Source organism: Protopterus annectens, chromosome 2.part2 (assembly GCF_019279795.1).
Source record: "Protopterus annectens isolate FY-2018-M chromosome 2.part2, PAN1.0, whole genome shotgun sequence".
Taxonomy (NCBI): domain Eukaryota; kingdom Metazoa; phylum Chordata; order Ceratodontiformes; family Protopteridae; genus Protopterus; species Protopterus annectens.
Genome location: NC_056730.1, coordinates 29,292,008 through 29,306,474, shown reverse-complemented (window position 1 = coordinate 29,306,474; position 14,467 = coordinate 29,292,008). Strand labels below are relative to the sequence as shown.

Genomic DNA, 14,467 nt, shown 5'->3' with positions numbered 1-14,467 from the left:
ATATGAATATATTGATGCCATTAAGCACCAACAGTCTACATATGCATTAAGCATTCAGTTGTATGCAAGTGCTTCAGGAAATGTCACTTTTTTTGTATAGGATCAAGTATTTAGGAACAGTCGTCTAGAGCAAAGATTTACGCCAGCAGGTAGCTAGCTAGCAGAGAAGGAGACCTAAATATCTTACTGGACATTGAGTTATGCTGGCAGCTAAAGCTGCAAATGACCAGAAGTCTGACAGTGAACATTATAAGCAGTTTGAAATGGAAGACTGTTAAGTTGAGGCTGTTTTACTTAATTTTGTGTTTAACAGTATTAGTGTGATTTAAGTATGCAAAGAAGTCTTTTAAATGTTATTCTTTTGTGGGGGTGAATTTAGTTTTGAAGTATTGATGTAATAAAGGGATGAAAACAAGTAATGCACTAGTCTTGCAGTCTGTTTGTGGTTTGTATGTTATACACTTTGTGCTTTTTTACACAGTAAAACAGTGTTTGGGAGTGTTTAACCAGTTACCTTTTTTTTGCAGTGTCTAACCAGTCATGGCTTAAAAGGTTATTAGTGTAAATTTTGTGGGGATCTTCAGTTATAGCTGCACTTTTTTCTCCAATTGATTTTAACAGAAAATAAATATGTTTGAGCTTGCTTATACTCTGATGGGTAAGTTTGCTCTTGAAGGTTCTTTGAGAAGGTAGAAATGTACTTGGTGTACTTTTAAGTTCCTGACCTTATGTTGTATGCATGCTAGATATGTTTTTCAGTAGTGTGCGTTCAAATTCAAATATACTTGGCAGCCTGCTTGTGTGTTGTCTCTTAAACTTATGTTGATTGCTTTTGTTTTATAAATTCGGTAGACTGTCTTGAATAGAATTGTAGTGGCAAGTGTTTCTGCAGAATGAAGAACAAAGCTGAAATGCCATAACACTGAGCATGTTTATTCCATAATCTTTGCACAATTTGATGGACACATGCATGATTTTCATATTTCTTTAGCAGTTATTAGTGGTTTCTTTTTTTCTTCCTCTCTAGCTCTACCTGAACCTGTCATTCCATCTCTTCAGAAGCTGTACCCTGTAAGTGTTTTTAAGTACATTTTATGTTGGTAACTGTGATAAAAGCTTTGTAGCTTGCTATGCCTTTTCATCTTATTGCTAGTTTAATTCCCATTGGAAAAAGATGTGCTTCCCCTCCTTTTACAAGAGAGATTGGGAAAGAACAAGTCTTCACAAATGTATGGGGGAGGGGGACAATAGCGGCGAATGCTTGAGTGGGTATGACAGAGGCACAAACTTCAGCTGTAGTAAGTTGTCTTTATATGTAAGGGCTGTTAAGTCTTTCATGCATCGTTTTTTTTTCTGATACAAGCAGTTGATTTTGTTCAAACGTAGCATTTTTAGTTCAAACTTAAGATCTTCTGCATTGAATAACTTGGGATTTTCCTTTTTTCTGTTATACTCTTAACATTGCCACCGCCGTTCCACCACAGAAGGTTGGTTTCTGCTGATGCACACCATCATTTGGGTTGGTAGACAGCACCACTCAAAATTAAGTTCTCATGTTTGATGCTTAAAAAACTTAAACCTTCTAAGTGTTTTTGTCTGGCCACAAGTCAGGACCCATACTAGCACTATCTGTACAGCTTGGGCAAGAACTAACTACTGTAAATGCTAACACTTTATCCTCTCAAAAAAAGGGGAAACGTGAGTCCTGTCTCAGTTCCTTCAAAATGGAAGTGGTTGAAGTTGCCAGGATCAGGGGACCAAGAGGATCTCTGTCTGTGCCATAGCAGTGCTGGTGGGTTGAGGGAGTTGTAGACAGAATAAGGTTCATGTCTTCCTCCTTTGAAGTTAGCCCATGAGATAGCCTTTTAAGGTGACAGGTTCTTATCAGAGAGTAAAGAGTTGAGTTTGTGTCCATTTGGTAGACAGTAGTGAGAGGTCTTCAGGAAGTGCACCCCAAAAAGCCACCGCCGTAGGGTGTCCCATGGTGTTTTTACTGTCTCTTACACTGTTGATCATTGACAGCATATCTCCCATGTTAGGCGTTAGCCACGGTGTCTTTATTGTCCCACCCACCACCACTTTAAAGCATTGGGCACATGTTCATCTGGCTTGCTCCAGTGGGGAAGTCCCTCATCCTGTGGTGCTGTCTGTTACACTTGGGACTAATGAAGTATTCTTCCTAAGCCTTCTCCAATTTCCTGCAAGACTCATTGGCCAAGTGTGAGGGGACTCCACTTGCTCATTCCACATCTGTTAAGCCCCATGATGTAAAAGCAATGTACAGTAACAAAACAGACCAAGATCTATCATACACTATTACCAATAATAAATTAAAAATACAATGCAGTCAGAAAAAACTCAGAAGGTATGCAGTTAAAATGTAAAGACAAAGTGCAAAACCAGCAATTCATTGATAACCCAAAAATATTTTATAAAAATTTGGGAAACCCAGCAAAAGGAATAGAAACACGAACAAAAAAAGAAGAAATGGGCATATTTTGGAGAAGTATTTATAAAGAATCTGTTGAACATAATAGGTTCATAGGTAGGTACTAGGCTATCGGTCCTAGGGCACATACAATGGGAAAAAGAATTAAACAAAAGAGTAAGGAGCTATAATGTAGAATCTATGAAGCTGGATGAAGAAACAACCAGAGAAGTTGATAGACAAAATACAAAAAGCTCCTAACTGGAAACTCCCTGGCCCAGATGTAGCACCTAACTTTTGTTAAAAAGCACTAACATCTTTTCTCAAAGGTTTAGCCCAGAGTAAGAATTGCTTACATGCTAATCCCAAATGGGACACCTGCCTGGTTAACAAGAAAATCAGTACTCCTTAGGAGTGAATCTGCAAGCCGTCTTAAGAACCGTAGACCAGTAACTTGCCTTCCGACAATATGCAAACTATATACTCAAATTCATTCAGACAGAGTTTATAGTCAGAAAAAGATTCTGTTGTGGCAGTAGAATAATATCATATGGAACAAGGAAATCATGTTGCTAAATAAAGCCATAATAGAGAGTTGTAAAAATGGGGGAAGAATTTAGGTATGGCATGTATAGATTACAAAGTGCATTTGAAAGCATCCCACAGTCCTGGATAAAGGAATGCTTATAGTAGACATGTATGATGCTCCCTACATTGATCAATTACATTACAGTGGCAAACCGATAAGCAGTTTAGCCTTGACAAAGGGCAAATTATTATCTCTGGGATATAAATTCAAATGGGGGATATTATAGGGTGATTCTTTGTCACCACTGCTGATTTTAATTGCCCTTAACCCATTAAGCTGTTTACTTAACAGATTAAGCTATGGCTACAGTTTGCCTCCTAGAAAACAACATTGTTTAAAGATTTTTCATATACTTTTGGAGGATGATTTAAAACTGTATAGTTCATAAAGGAAGAGTTGAAAGCAGAACTAAAAATAGTTAACTTTTTCAGATTATATGAGAATGACATTTTGTCTTGATAAATGTGTAAAAAGCAACATTTAAAATAAGTGTACTGCAGCACCAAGGAAATATCGTCATAAGACAGGAATGTGGTATAAAGGAATTTGAGGAGGAAGGAGTTTATAAATGTATGGGAATATATGTCTCAACATTAAAACATGAACAAACATGAGCAAAGCTCGGTAAGGAATACTTCAGAAGACTGAAACTGATATTTAAAACTGCCTTGACATCTAGAAATGAAGTCCAAGCTATAAATCATTTTGATCTTCCTGTCTTAACATACAGTTTTGGGGTGGTTGGTTGGCTCCAAAAGATATTGGATTGACTAGTCACAAAAATGAGAAAGATGTATATAAAAAAACAAAAGAAAAAGAGATGCTTTTGCTTATCAAATTATATACAAAAGTATAAAAGAACATTATATAGTCCTTGTGAAAGAGATATGGGCCTTCTCGAAATTGATTACAATTATAGATCTACTTTCATGGGACTGTATACATATTTGCTGACCTCATCAGAGCCAAAAATTAAAGATCTGATGCGTTTTCCATCCGTCCCTCAATGCATGGGGCTCAGATTCATCTCGCATCCAACTTCTGCCACATTCAAGCTTCTCAAGCCTGTACTTGGGCTCCTCTCCTTACCCATGGTCGCTGGTGTTTTGTGAAATACTTTGATCTCATTTGCTGCCACAAGTGTAGAACAGATCTGTGGGTGCTTTCTCTTAGTTTAAAACTTTTTGGCTACTGTTATGTTACTATGTCTTACTATATCTACTTCTCCCCTAACTTTCCTATTATATTATTTTTATTGCTGGTGGTATGATTACTATATTTTTCTTTTCAGCATGGCCGATGTAACCAAACACTTTTTTAAAACCAGATATTTTAATTCACAAGCTATCCATGTCTGATGCCCATGGCAGATGCATCTATTGTCTTGGCCATTCACACCCAGACATAGCTTTGCTCCATCTTCTGAAGCTTTTGATCACCAAGCTGTAATAGAGGGAAGAAACTGATCTTAAAAGGACATCTCCCAGCCTCTGCAACAGAAAGTGCTCCTGGTTACTCAAAACCACTTCTCTCTCCTGTAAAAAAAAAAAAAAAAATTGTTGACAAATCGGGGGGCTACAGGGAGACGGGGAAAAAAAAGATAAATACAAAGATAAAGAAAAGTCAAAATGTTTGAGGAAGAGGTCTGTAGATCGTTCTTCCACTTTGGATCCTTTGTTGAATGTTCCAAAACCCTCAGAGCTAACTCTGTTTTCAGATCTGATTATCAGCTGCAATAACCTGCTGAATTTTTCTCGAGAGCCTGTGTCACCTATGCTCCATTCTCCTATCTTAGAAGAGAAAATGTATAATCAGTCCAGGCTTCCCACCTCTGCTTCATCATTCCAGTCAGCCAGGTCTTCCAGGAGCGTAACTGAGCTGACTTGACAGAATGATGAGGAAATTCCTATGGACCCAGATCCAGTTGGGGGTGTTTCCCGCTCCGGTTTCACGGGAGCAGGAGGACTGATGACTTCTCTACACCTGGTGGTTAGTCCTTCTCTGGTCTGACTTTTCGGATCGGGGCTGTTGCATCTGACCTCTTCCTGGGTTGTGTGCATCAGAGTGTAGGCTTAGTTCAATCCAAATAAGTTCTTTGATTTGGTTGGCTCTGGCTGCTAAGCAGCCATCTGAAACCTGGAGCTGAACTGTTGGCATGGACTCTCACAGGATGGGGTTGGATCCGAAGTCCTCTGAGCCGTTCTGCCTCTCGGGGCTTTGGCTGTAGTTAGTTCTGCTCTGGTGTCAGCCTTGAATTCTAGACATATGTGGCATCTTGATATTAACTTTTCTCAGATACTTTGGCTGCTGTGGCATGGCAGACTGGACCCATTTCAATGTCAGTGTTTGAGGCTTTCAAAAGAGTACTCTTTCATTCCAGACTTTGAGCTCAACTCCATCCCTCCCCTTAAAGGATCCTGCAGGGCTGGATCCTACTCTTCTTGTCCCATTGGGACAGCCCGTGCCCAAAAGTCTCCACTGACTCCTATGTAGCAGACCACATCAGCTTCCAAGTCCTCACCAGAGTATCCCATTGAGGAGGTGCACAAGAAGCACACACATAAAAGGAGATGCCTAGATTCTCATCAAGACTCTGTTACCTTAGACACTGACTTTGATGAAGAAGGGTTTACCAGGGTCCCTGTTGGAGGATGTTGGAAAAATCCTCATAATAAAACAGAAAGGGGGATGTTTTTTCGCAGCCACTTTCTCCAGAAGAGTCAGTATTCAGTGAGGCTTTTGGCTCTGGCCCATCTACATCTTGGGTGGTTACATCCATGGATAAAATGATGGACCTGATCTCTAAACAGGCTCGGAAGGAGCTAGGCACAGCAGAACCCATTACCAAGAAAACAGACAAATTTCTCATTTCCCTTAAGGGCCCTGCCATGGATACTAGTGGTGGCAGCCACCAAAAAGGAACTAGCAGAAGAGTTATTCATCTGTCCACCCACCAAACATGGAGTCCAGTGTGTTGGGCAAATTTGGGAAGCTAGTATTCTCCTCATCTCCTGTCTCATTGAACACTTTAAATTATCTGATGCATGTTGCATGGTTTCAGAGAGATAAGACAGCAGAAATCTCTAAGTTTGTCTCTGAGAACATCCGTACAGATCAAGGAAAGTCCACTGATGCTCAGCTGGCCATCCTTCAATCTTTGTCCATTATCTCTATGGACTTATTCTCCAATGCTGTGGAGGGTGCATCTAGAGCAGCTGGCACAAGCTTATCCATTTAGAGATGTGCTTGGGTGAGGCTATGCTACTATGTGGAGCACTTCAAGATGTCCTTCATGAATGGCCCCCATGATGGATCAACACTTTTTGGTCCCAAGGTGCAGGCTACAGTCTCCAGAAGTAAAACGGAGGGCAAATGAAGGCTTCAGAGGTCCTCTCTGAAAAGCCTTTTCAACACTCCTGAGCACTTGCCTGACTGCTACTCTCTGGAGGCAGTTGGGGGGGTGCCAATCCCTGCATCAAACAAAACTGAACTTCCACCACTTAATGACAAATGGGTGCAGAGGATAATAACAAGAGGCTGTATCATCCCTTTTGACACCATTCTTTCAATCACAAAAATACTGTCCGATGTTCACCCTCTGAAAAGGAGGTGGCTGCTTCAGAATTAAAAAAAAAAAAAAAAAAAAAGGATCCAGATTTTACTCGGGGTTCTTTTAGTGCCAAGAAAGACTGGGACTTCAGACCACTTTTGGATCTAAGCTACCTAAAGAGTGTTGTAAAGAAAACAAAAATTCTGGATGGTCACAGTGCAGTCTGTTCTAACTTTTCAGAGAGAACGAATGTATGTGCTTGATAGATCTTCAGAATGCATACTACCACCATCTTTATCTTCATTTCCATCTGGGATCCAGCCATTTTCAGTTTAGAGATCTGCCCTTTGATGTTGCCACAGCCCCCTAGATATTTACCAAGTGTACAGAAGTGGATGTCCTTCAAGAATGCAACTGCAGTCATAACATGTGGGTTGTCCTGCCTCAGGCAGCCCTCGGTCGGCCGGATTCCAAAGTCTGGGTCCGACGTCGGCTGATGTCGCATTTCTCTCCGACGTCAGAGCGGCTGGAGTATATAAGCATCAGCCGACGCCATTTTCTTCAGTCTTTCTTGCCGCCCGAAGCAGAAGCAGTTCGCAAGTGCCGGTCGGTCAGCTCCTGTATTCTACGATACCGAAGTCATCAAAAAGCTAAGTACCCCGTTGCGGACCTTTTCTTGCCTCAGCCGATGTCAGAAATTACTGAAAAAGTTAACAATTGTCTGTCTTGTGGTAAACAAATACCTCATAAGGATTTCCACTCTTACTGTCTCCCCTGCCTGGGCCCAGACCACGTCTCGGCCTGTGTAGCCTGTGCTCGCTTCAACAAGCGCACTCTCAGGCGCTGGGCGGAGTTCGCTGAAGATTTTTTCGGCGATAATTTTGCTTACACCATGCCATCGGATCTTCCGACATTGCAAACTCCCAAAAAGCGAAAAGACCGGGATCGACATCCTCGGCCCGCGTCTACTACCGACTCCACGCCAAAACCTAGCGCGAGTGCTCCGGTTCCCTCTGAGACGGTCTCTCCACCGCTCCGAACCGAAGAAACCGCATTACCGACTACTCCGATTCCAAACATTACTCCGACGCCAGCAATAGATTTTCCTCCGGATACCGAAACCGAGGAAATGCCCGAGACCATTGCTGTAGACAAGGTCACTCCTGCACGTGGAGCTGCCAGGCCCCCTATGGCCATGTCTATTAAGGCCTACACTAGGGCTAAGGCAGCTAGCAAAACAAAGCATATTACTTCTAAATCCTTACCTCAGCCGACTCCAGAGACACAAATTATGTCCATGGCTGCTGATTTAATTTCCATGATTAGAGGTTCACAGGCCCATCCTGAGAGAGGATCCCAGCCCCCTCCTGATAAAAGGCCCCGGGTTGAACCCTCTGACCCTACTCCTTCAGATGAAGATTCTGAGGGCTCTGTCCACTCTGATAGCCAGGAAGAGCTCTTTCAGACCTATGAGGACTCGGATGCAGAAGATTCCATCCCCTCGGCCTCCCCTCCTGAGGATATTTCTTTTGGGGAAGTTCTGCACACCATGAGGGAACATTTCAAGTGGCAAGGTCAGGAATATTCTGATTCTAGGAAACGCCTTAGGACTTTCCTTAAGAAGCCTCAGCACAGGCCCTTAGCTATTCCTCCTGTACTTGATGTTCTGGATGATTTGTATTCTGACTCTAGTGCTACCCCTGATTCTCTTCCCCCTGCTCCAGCCAAGCCTGACAGGTATTACAGGGTCCCAGAAACTCATTCCCATTTATTCAGGGCCCATACTGCGGACTTAGAAACTATTTCACAGGGGCCTAAAGGAGTTTCAGCCTCCACCTCAAAGAATCCTTTGCCCTCCAACAGGGAAGCTAGGTCATTAGAGAGATGGGGCAAAAAGGTTTACACATCCACTACCTTATCTATGAGAGCTTTAAATTGTCTTTTTCATATGTTACAATATCAGGATTATCTGTTAGAAGACTTACAAAAAACATTAGCCACTCCTGATCCTTTAGACAGGAAGACTTTGCAGGAAGCTGTACATAACACTCAGCAAGTAAGCAGTCACTTCCTGCAGTGTGGATATGACGCACTGGAAGCTTCATGTAGGGCAGCTATGACAGGGGCAGTCATTCGTAGACATGCTTGGTTAAAAGATCAACCTCTACCAGATCATGTAAAAGCAAAACTTCTGGATGCACCTTTGGAAAAGAACAAGCTTTTTGGTGCAAATGCTAAGGATGTGTTAAAGACCATCGAAGAAAAAGCAAAATCAGTTCAGACAGTGAAAGATTTCCTCCAGGTTCAACCACCCAGATTCAGTAGGAATTGGCCTTCAAAAAACTGGTCCTTTCCTAATCCAGAAAAGTTTCAAAGAGGTAAGAACAGACGTGGCCGAGGAAGAGGCCAATACAGAGGCCCTTACAGGGGCGACAATGGCAGCCAGGAAACCAAAGAAGTGGCCAGGGGTTTCACCTGCCCCACAACCACAATCTCAATGACTTTCCTCTACTACCGCCTACCAGGGAACAACTAGAAGCTCCCTTGGGCAGGAAGTTATCTCTGTTTGCAGAAAACTGGCACAAACTGACAAAGGACAAATGGTTTTTGGACATTATAGACCGAGGGTACAGGTTTCATTTTCATACCTTACCAAGAAAACAAGGCATGCCAAACCTACCACAAAATCAGAGGGCAGAGGCTATCAAGCAAATCACTCTGCTTACTCAGATGAAAGCAATAGAAAGAGTTCCACAACAAGAACAAGACCAGGGGTTTTACTCAAGACTGTTCCTTGTTCCAAGAAAAGAATCTCAATGGAGACCAATACTGGACTTGTCCGCATTAAACACTTTTCTCATAGTACCAAAGTTCAAAATGCTGACCTTACAGCAACTCCTTCCCATGCTGGGCAAGGGGTCGTGGCTGATTACTCTGGACCTCAAGGAGGCATACCTGCATGTCCCTATCAGACACAGTTGCAGAAGATACCTCAGATTTCTTGCAGGTCCAGAGCATTATCAATTCTCAGCATTGCCATTTGGCTTATCTACTGCGCCCAGAGTATTCACAAAATGCCTGGCTTCAATAATTGCTCATTGCAGGCTCCAAGGGATACAAATTTACCCATACCTGGACTACTGCCTCATACAAGCGGACGACAAATTAATATTGACAAAAAACCTGGATTATGTCATACGATTACTTCAAGCTCTGGGATACACAGTCAACTTCCAAAAGTCAAGACTGCAACCATCCCAGCAAATAATCTTCTTAGGAGCCAAACTAGACACAGCCTCTCAGACGGCTTACCTGACAGAAGACAAACAAGAGAAGTTAACTCATTATTTCAAAGGTTTAGCAAATCTCACCCAGATGACTGCAAGGAGATTCCTGCAGGCCCTGGGTTACATGGCATCCTGCATTCTCTTGGTTCCATTAGCAAGACTACACATGAGAAAGCTTCAATGGTGCCTAAAAAGCATTTGGTCTCAACACAGCAACAACTTGGAGACAATCATACCACTCATTCCATGCCTACAAAAGGAATTCCTATGGTGGGCCTCGGTGAGCCAGGCAAACACAGGTATGTCATTCAAAAAACCACAGATAACACAGACCATGACTACAGATGCCTCAGACCTTGGATGGGGGGGCGCACATGGAAGGCAGGTGTATACAAGGACAATGGTCTCCAAAGGAAACACATCTGCATATAAACCAAAAGGAAATGCTGGCAGTAATGCATGCCATCGAGGCCTTTCAACACCAACTCCAGCAAGGCCATTTACTGATACGGACAGACAACACCACTGTGATGTGGTACATAAACAAGCAAGGGGGCACCCACTCTTACCCACTTTGCAGACTGACAATGCAACTTTGGGAGAAATCACTGAGCCTAAACATCCAGTTACAATCCCAGTTTGTTCCAGGAAAAGACAATGTGTTGGCGGACAGCCTAAGCAGGAATTTCACAGATCCACACGAGTGGAGGTTACATCCGAAGTCCTTCAGACAACTCACTTCGACATGGGGCAAGCCAGAAGTGGACCTATTTGCCTCTCACCTCAACCATCTTCTACCAAAATTCTGCACAAGGACATACCATCCAAAAGCTTGGAAAATAGATGCCCTCTCATTCAAATGGAACTCCCTAGCAATCTATGCATTCCCACCTCTGCCTCTGATGACCTCAGTATTACTAAAGATCAAAGCAGAGAAACCCAAGGGAATCATAATAGCTCCGGACTGGCCAAGACAACACTGGTACCCACTACTACGGAGCATATGTCACACCAGGAGGTGGGCCCTTCCCCAGTGGCCTCTACTTTTGACAACACAATTTCGAAACACTGCATCCAAATCTTCAGACACTGCAGCTAACAGCCTGGGAGATCCCATAAATAGATTCAGCTTATCTCTCTCCAAGGAAGTTCAGCGGATACTAACAGAGGCTCGAAGACCACCCACCAGAAAGGTTTACTTAGCAAAGTGGAAAAGATTCAGCAATTGGAATACCAGCAAGGGACATGATGCATCATTGTTGAACATCCCACTCATCTTGGAATATTTGGCAGATATGTTGAAGAACGGCCTCTCATATTCTTCCATAAAGATACATGCATCTGCTATTTCAGCTAGATACAACACTGATCCTCCTGTTTTTTCTCACCCTTTACTAAGGCAATTCCTCAGGGGAATCAAGAACATTAAGCTACCAAGAAAGGCCCCATTGCCAGCCTGGGACCTCAATTTTGTCCTAGAAAAACTGACTCTACCTCCATTTGAACCAGCAGCTTCAGTTGACTTGCAATTCCTCTCTTGGAAGACAGCTTTCCTGTTGGCAATTACATCAGCAAGAAGGGTTTCGGAGCTACAGGCCCTAATGGCAATACCACCCTTTATTATTTTTCACAGAGACAGAGTTTCATTAAGGACCAACCCTACTTTCATGCCAAAGGTGGTATCTAGGGTTTCTTTAAATCAAGCAATTCATCTGCCTGCTTTCTTCCCCAATCCTGAGAACAAGGGGGAAAGACTGTTGCATACCTTTGACATTCACAGACAACTTCATTACTACCTGGACAGAACCAAGGCCAGTAGGAAGTCTGAACAACTTTTTGTAGCTTACGCCCCTGCAGTCCAAGGAAAAGCAATTTCAAAACAGACTATTTCAAAATGGATTGGACATTGCATCAGATTATGTTATTCCTTTCATGGAAAGACTGTTCCAGCCAGTGTCAGACCACATTCCACCAGAGCTACAGCCACCTCTACAGCATTCTTAAGAGGGGTGCCTACTAAGGACATTCTAGAAGCTGCTACATGGAGCTCCGTGCATACATTCTCCAAACACTACAATCTCCCTCTATACTCCAGATCCAGAGCAGGCTTTGCTTGGCAGTCCTGCAGGGTTTGATTGCCACACCATCTTTTCCTAGAGCATTCCTCCTCCCCAGCTAAGCTATGGTATTCTACCCACATGTTATGACTGCAGTTGCATTCTTGAAGGACATAGTACAGTTTTGTACCTACCATAAATGTAGATGTCCGATAGACATGCAACTGCAGTCGGATTTTCCCACCCTCCATACCCCTCTATGCCTAGGGTCCACTCCTATCCCTGTTTCTCTTAGCTGGGGATATCTGTTATGGTGTATTTGTTTTATTGCTCATTTATTTGTTTGGAATCCTGTTTTTGTCTTCCAATTTGATTACAGCCTTCCTTGGAGGGCACCTGGCATCTGGGGCAAGAAACACTGAAGAAAATGGCGTCAGCTGATGCTTATATACTCCAGCCGCTCTGACGTCGGAGAGAAATGCGACATCAGCCGATGTCGGACCCAGACTTTGGAATCCGGCTGACCGAGGGCTGCCTGAGGCAGGACAACCCACATGTTATGACTGCAGTTGCATGTCTATCGGACATCTACATTTATGGTAGGTACAAAACTGTACTTTTCAGCTAGTCTCTGACTGCAGGGATTCCAGGTGTTCCCATACTTTTTAGATGATTTACTCGTTACACCCCACCCAGGATGTACTCATCCAGGCCAGGAAGTACTTTGTTCTACCTTTGTTCAGATGTGGACATTACTGTTAGTCTGGCAAGTCCAGACTCTGCCCAGTTCAATCCTTAGCATTCAGAGAAGCCCTGTTGTACCCAAGACTTTAAATTGCAGGACTTCCCCAAACAAGAATTGCAAGCATTTGCCATTAATATCTGTCCAACCTTTGCAAATCATATCTCACAGCTGTGTAGAAGTATGTTTTGCTGTATTACTTTGTCTCCTGAAGGGCCCCAGTTTGTGCTGGAGACCTGCAGTTAAACAGTTGGTCAAGTTGATCATTCTTCTTAGACCAACAAGGAAAGAGATTGCTCAACCTTGGGATCTGAACTCTGTTTTAGAGTATTTGTTGTGGCTCCTTTGAACCAGCTGCTCCATCCTCCCTAGATTGCCCGTCATGGAGGGCACTGTTTTTAGTGGCTGTTACATCTGCCAGGAGGATTTCTGATCTTCAGGCTTTGTTGTGCGTAGAACCTTTCCGAATCTTTCATCTTTTCATCAGAACAGGGAATCATTGTGTACCAACTTCACTTTTCATGCCTGAAGTGATCTCCAGAGTGACCCAAATCAGACTATCCTTTTTCTCACCAAGACCAGATAAGTTGGGAAAAGGGATCTAGTTCAAGCCTATCACTTCTGATGACATGAAAGGTTGAAGTACTTGTGCATATGGTTTAGAGAGGACATGCTAAAGGCAGTAAAGGTAATGTGGGAAGAAATGATGACCAGAATATAGCAGACTGTAAGACAGTGGAAGACAACAGCAGATCTGATGTCTTTTCATTCTTCCTCGATCTGTGGGTTTTGGATCCGACCCCAGATTCGAGACTGCAGCTTTTTAAAAGCTTGTGCTCCGAAGATTGAGCTCTTCCCCTACCCATAATGCCTCACCCCCCCTCTTTGTTACCTCAGATCTCATTTGCCGCTCTTTAGAAAAGTATTGCGGTCTATCGCATTGAGCTCCATTTAAGCATACTTTGGGTCTTTATCCATAAGCTAGTTTATTTTCTCTGTCTCTCTAGCACTTTGCTGTACCCTTTATTTTTCTTCGTCTTCATTTTTTACCCTATAAAACCCTATAAATTGATTCTAAAGGGCCTCCTATCTCCTTTTGGTCTAAGCCCCTTCCCAAGAAGCACCGTGATGATGGGGATCGCAGAAAATATTCCCCTGACAAGTGTGCTTTATCTTCCTCTGATGAGCCTCCAACCATGTCTCCGAAGGCATCGAATCCCAAGTCTTCAGATCAGAGTAAGTCCAGGCATTCCTCTCCTTGGCCTTGAGTTCCTTTATCACCTCACCCAGAGAGGTCCCCAGGGTTTGTGTCTAGACCTCTGTCCAGAGTATCGACTGTCAGGTCTACCTGCATCCTTTTGGAATCAAAGGTGGACAGATTGATGAAGCAGTTCCTTCAGACGCAGGTTTAGATCGGATGGGGGTCTTACCCACCCCATCCCCTACTGGGACTGTGGGCAGACAGTCACCCTTTACACCCCCTAGTTCCTTCTCAGATCCGACCAACTGCTTCTGAACCCTCGGATCCAAATACCCAGAGAGCCAAGGCATCTGAGCTGATAGTGGATCTCACTTCAACTCAAACGCCTACCCTGACTCACTCACTTCCAACTGTCTTGGAGCCAAAGCCTTGACATCAGCTCTGAGGGGCTGGCCTTGACTCCAAAGTTTTCAGAGCTGTCGCCTTCCCTTGGAGCTCTGGTTTTCGTGGGCTCGGACCCGGCTTCCCTCTCGAAACAGGGGGCTGGGCTTGATCAGGGATTGTCCTTTTCAGTAGTTTCAACTCTGAGGCAGTGGTCCTTGGCATCTCTGGC

The 14,467-nt window shown here is 43.4% G+C and overlaps 1 protein-coding gene across 4 annotated transcripts in view; it reads left to right on the top strand.

Annotated features, from left to right (window-relative positions):
* The window catches only part of TENT2 (terminal nucleotidyltransferase 2), a 1,237,070-nt gene that overhangs the window by 645,907 nt on the left and 576,696 nt on the right, over nucleotides 1-14,467 (top strand). For all 4 annotated transcript variants that reach the window (XM_044063713.1, XM_044063711.1, XM_044063715.1 and 1 more), the window contains one exon: nucleotides 1,028-1,071. In XM_044063713.1, coding sequence (XP_043919648.1) covers nucleotides 1,028-1,071 — 44 coding nt within the window. The remainder of the gene's footprint in view (nucleotides 1-1,027; nucleotides 1,072-14,467) is intronic.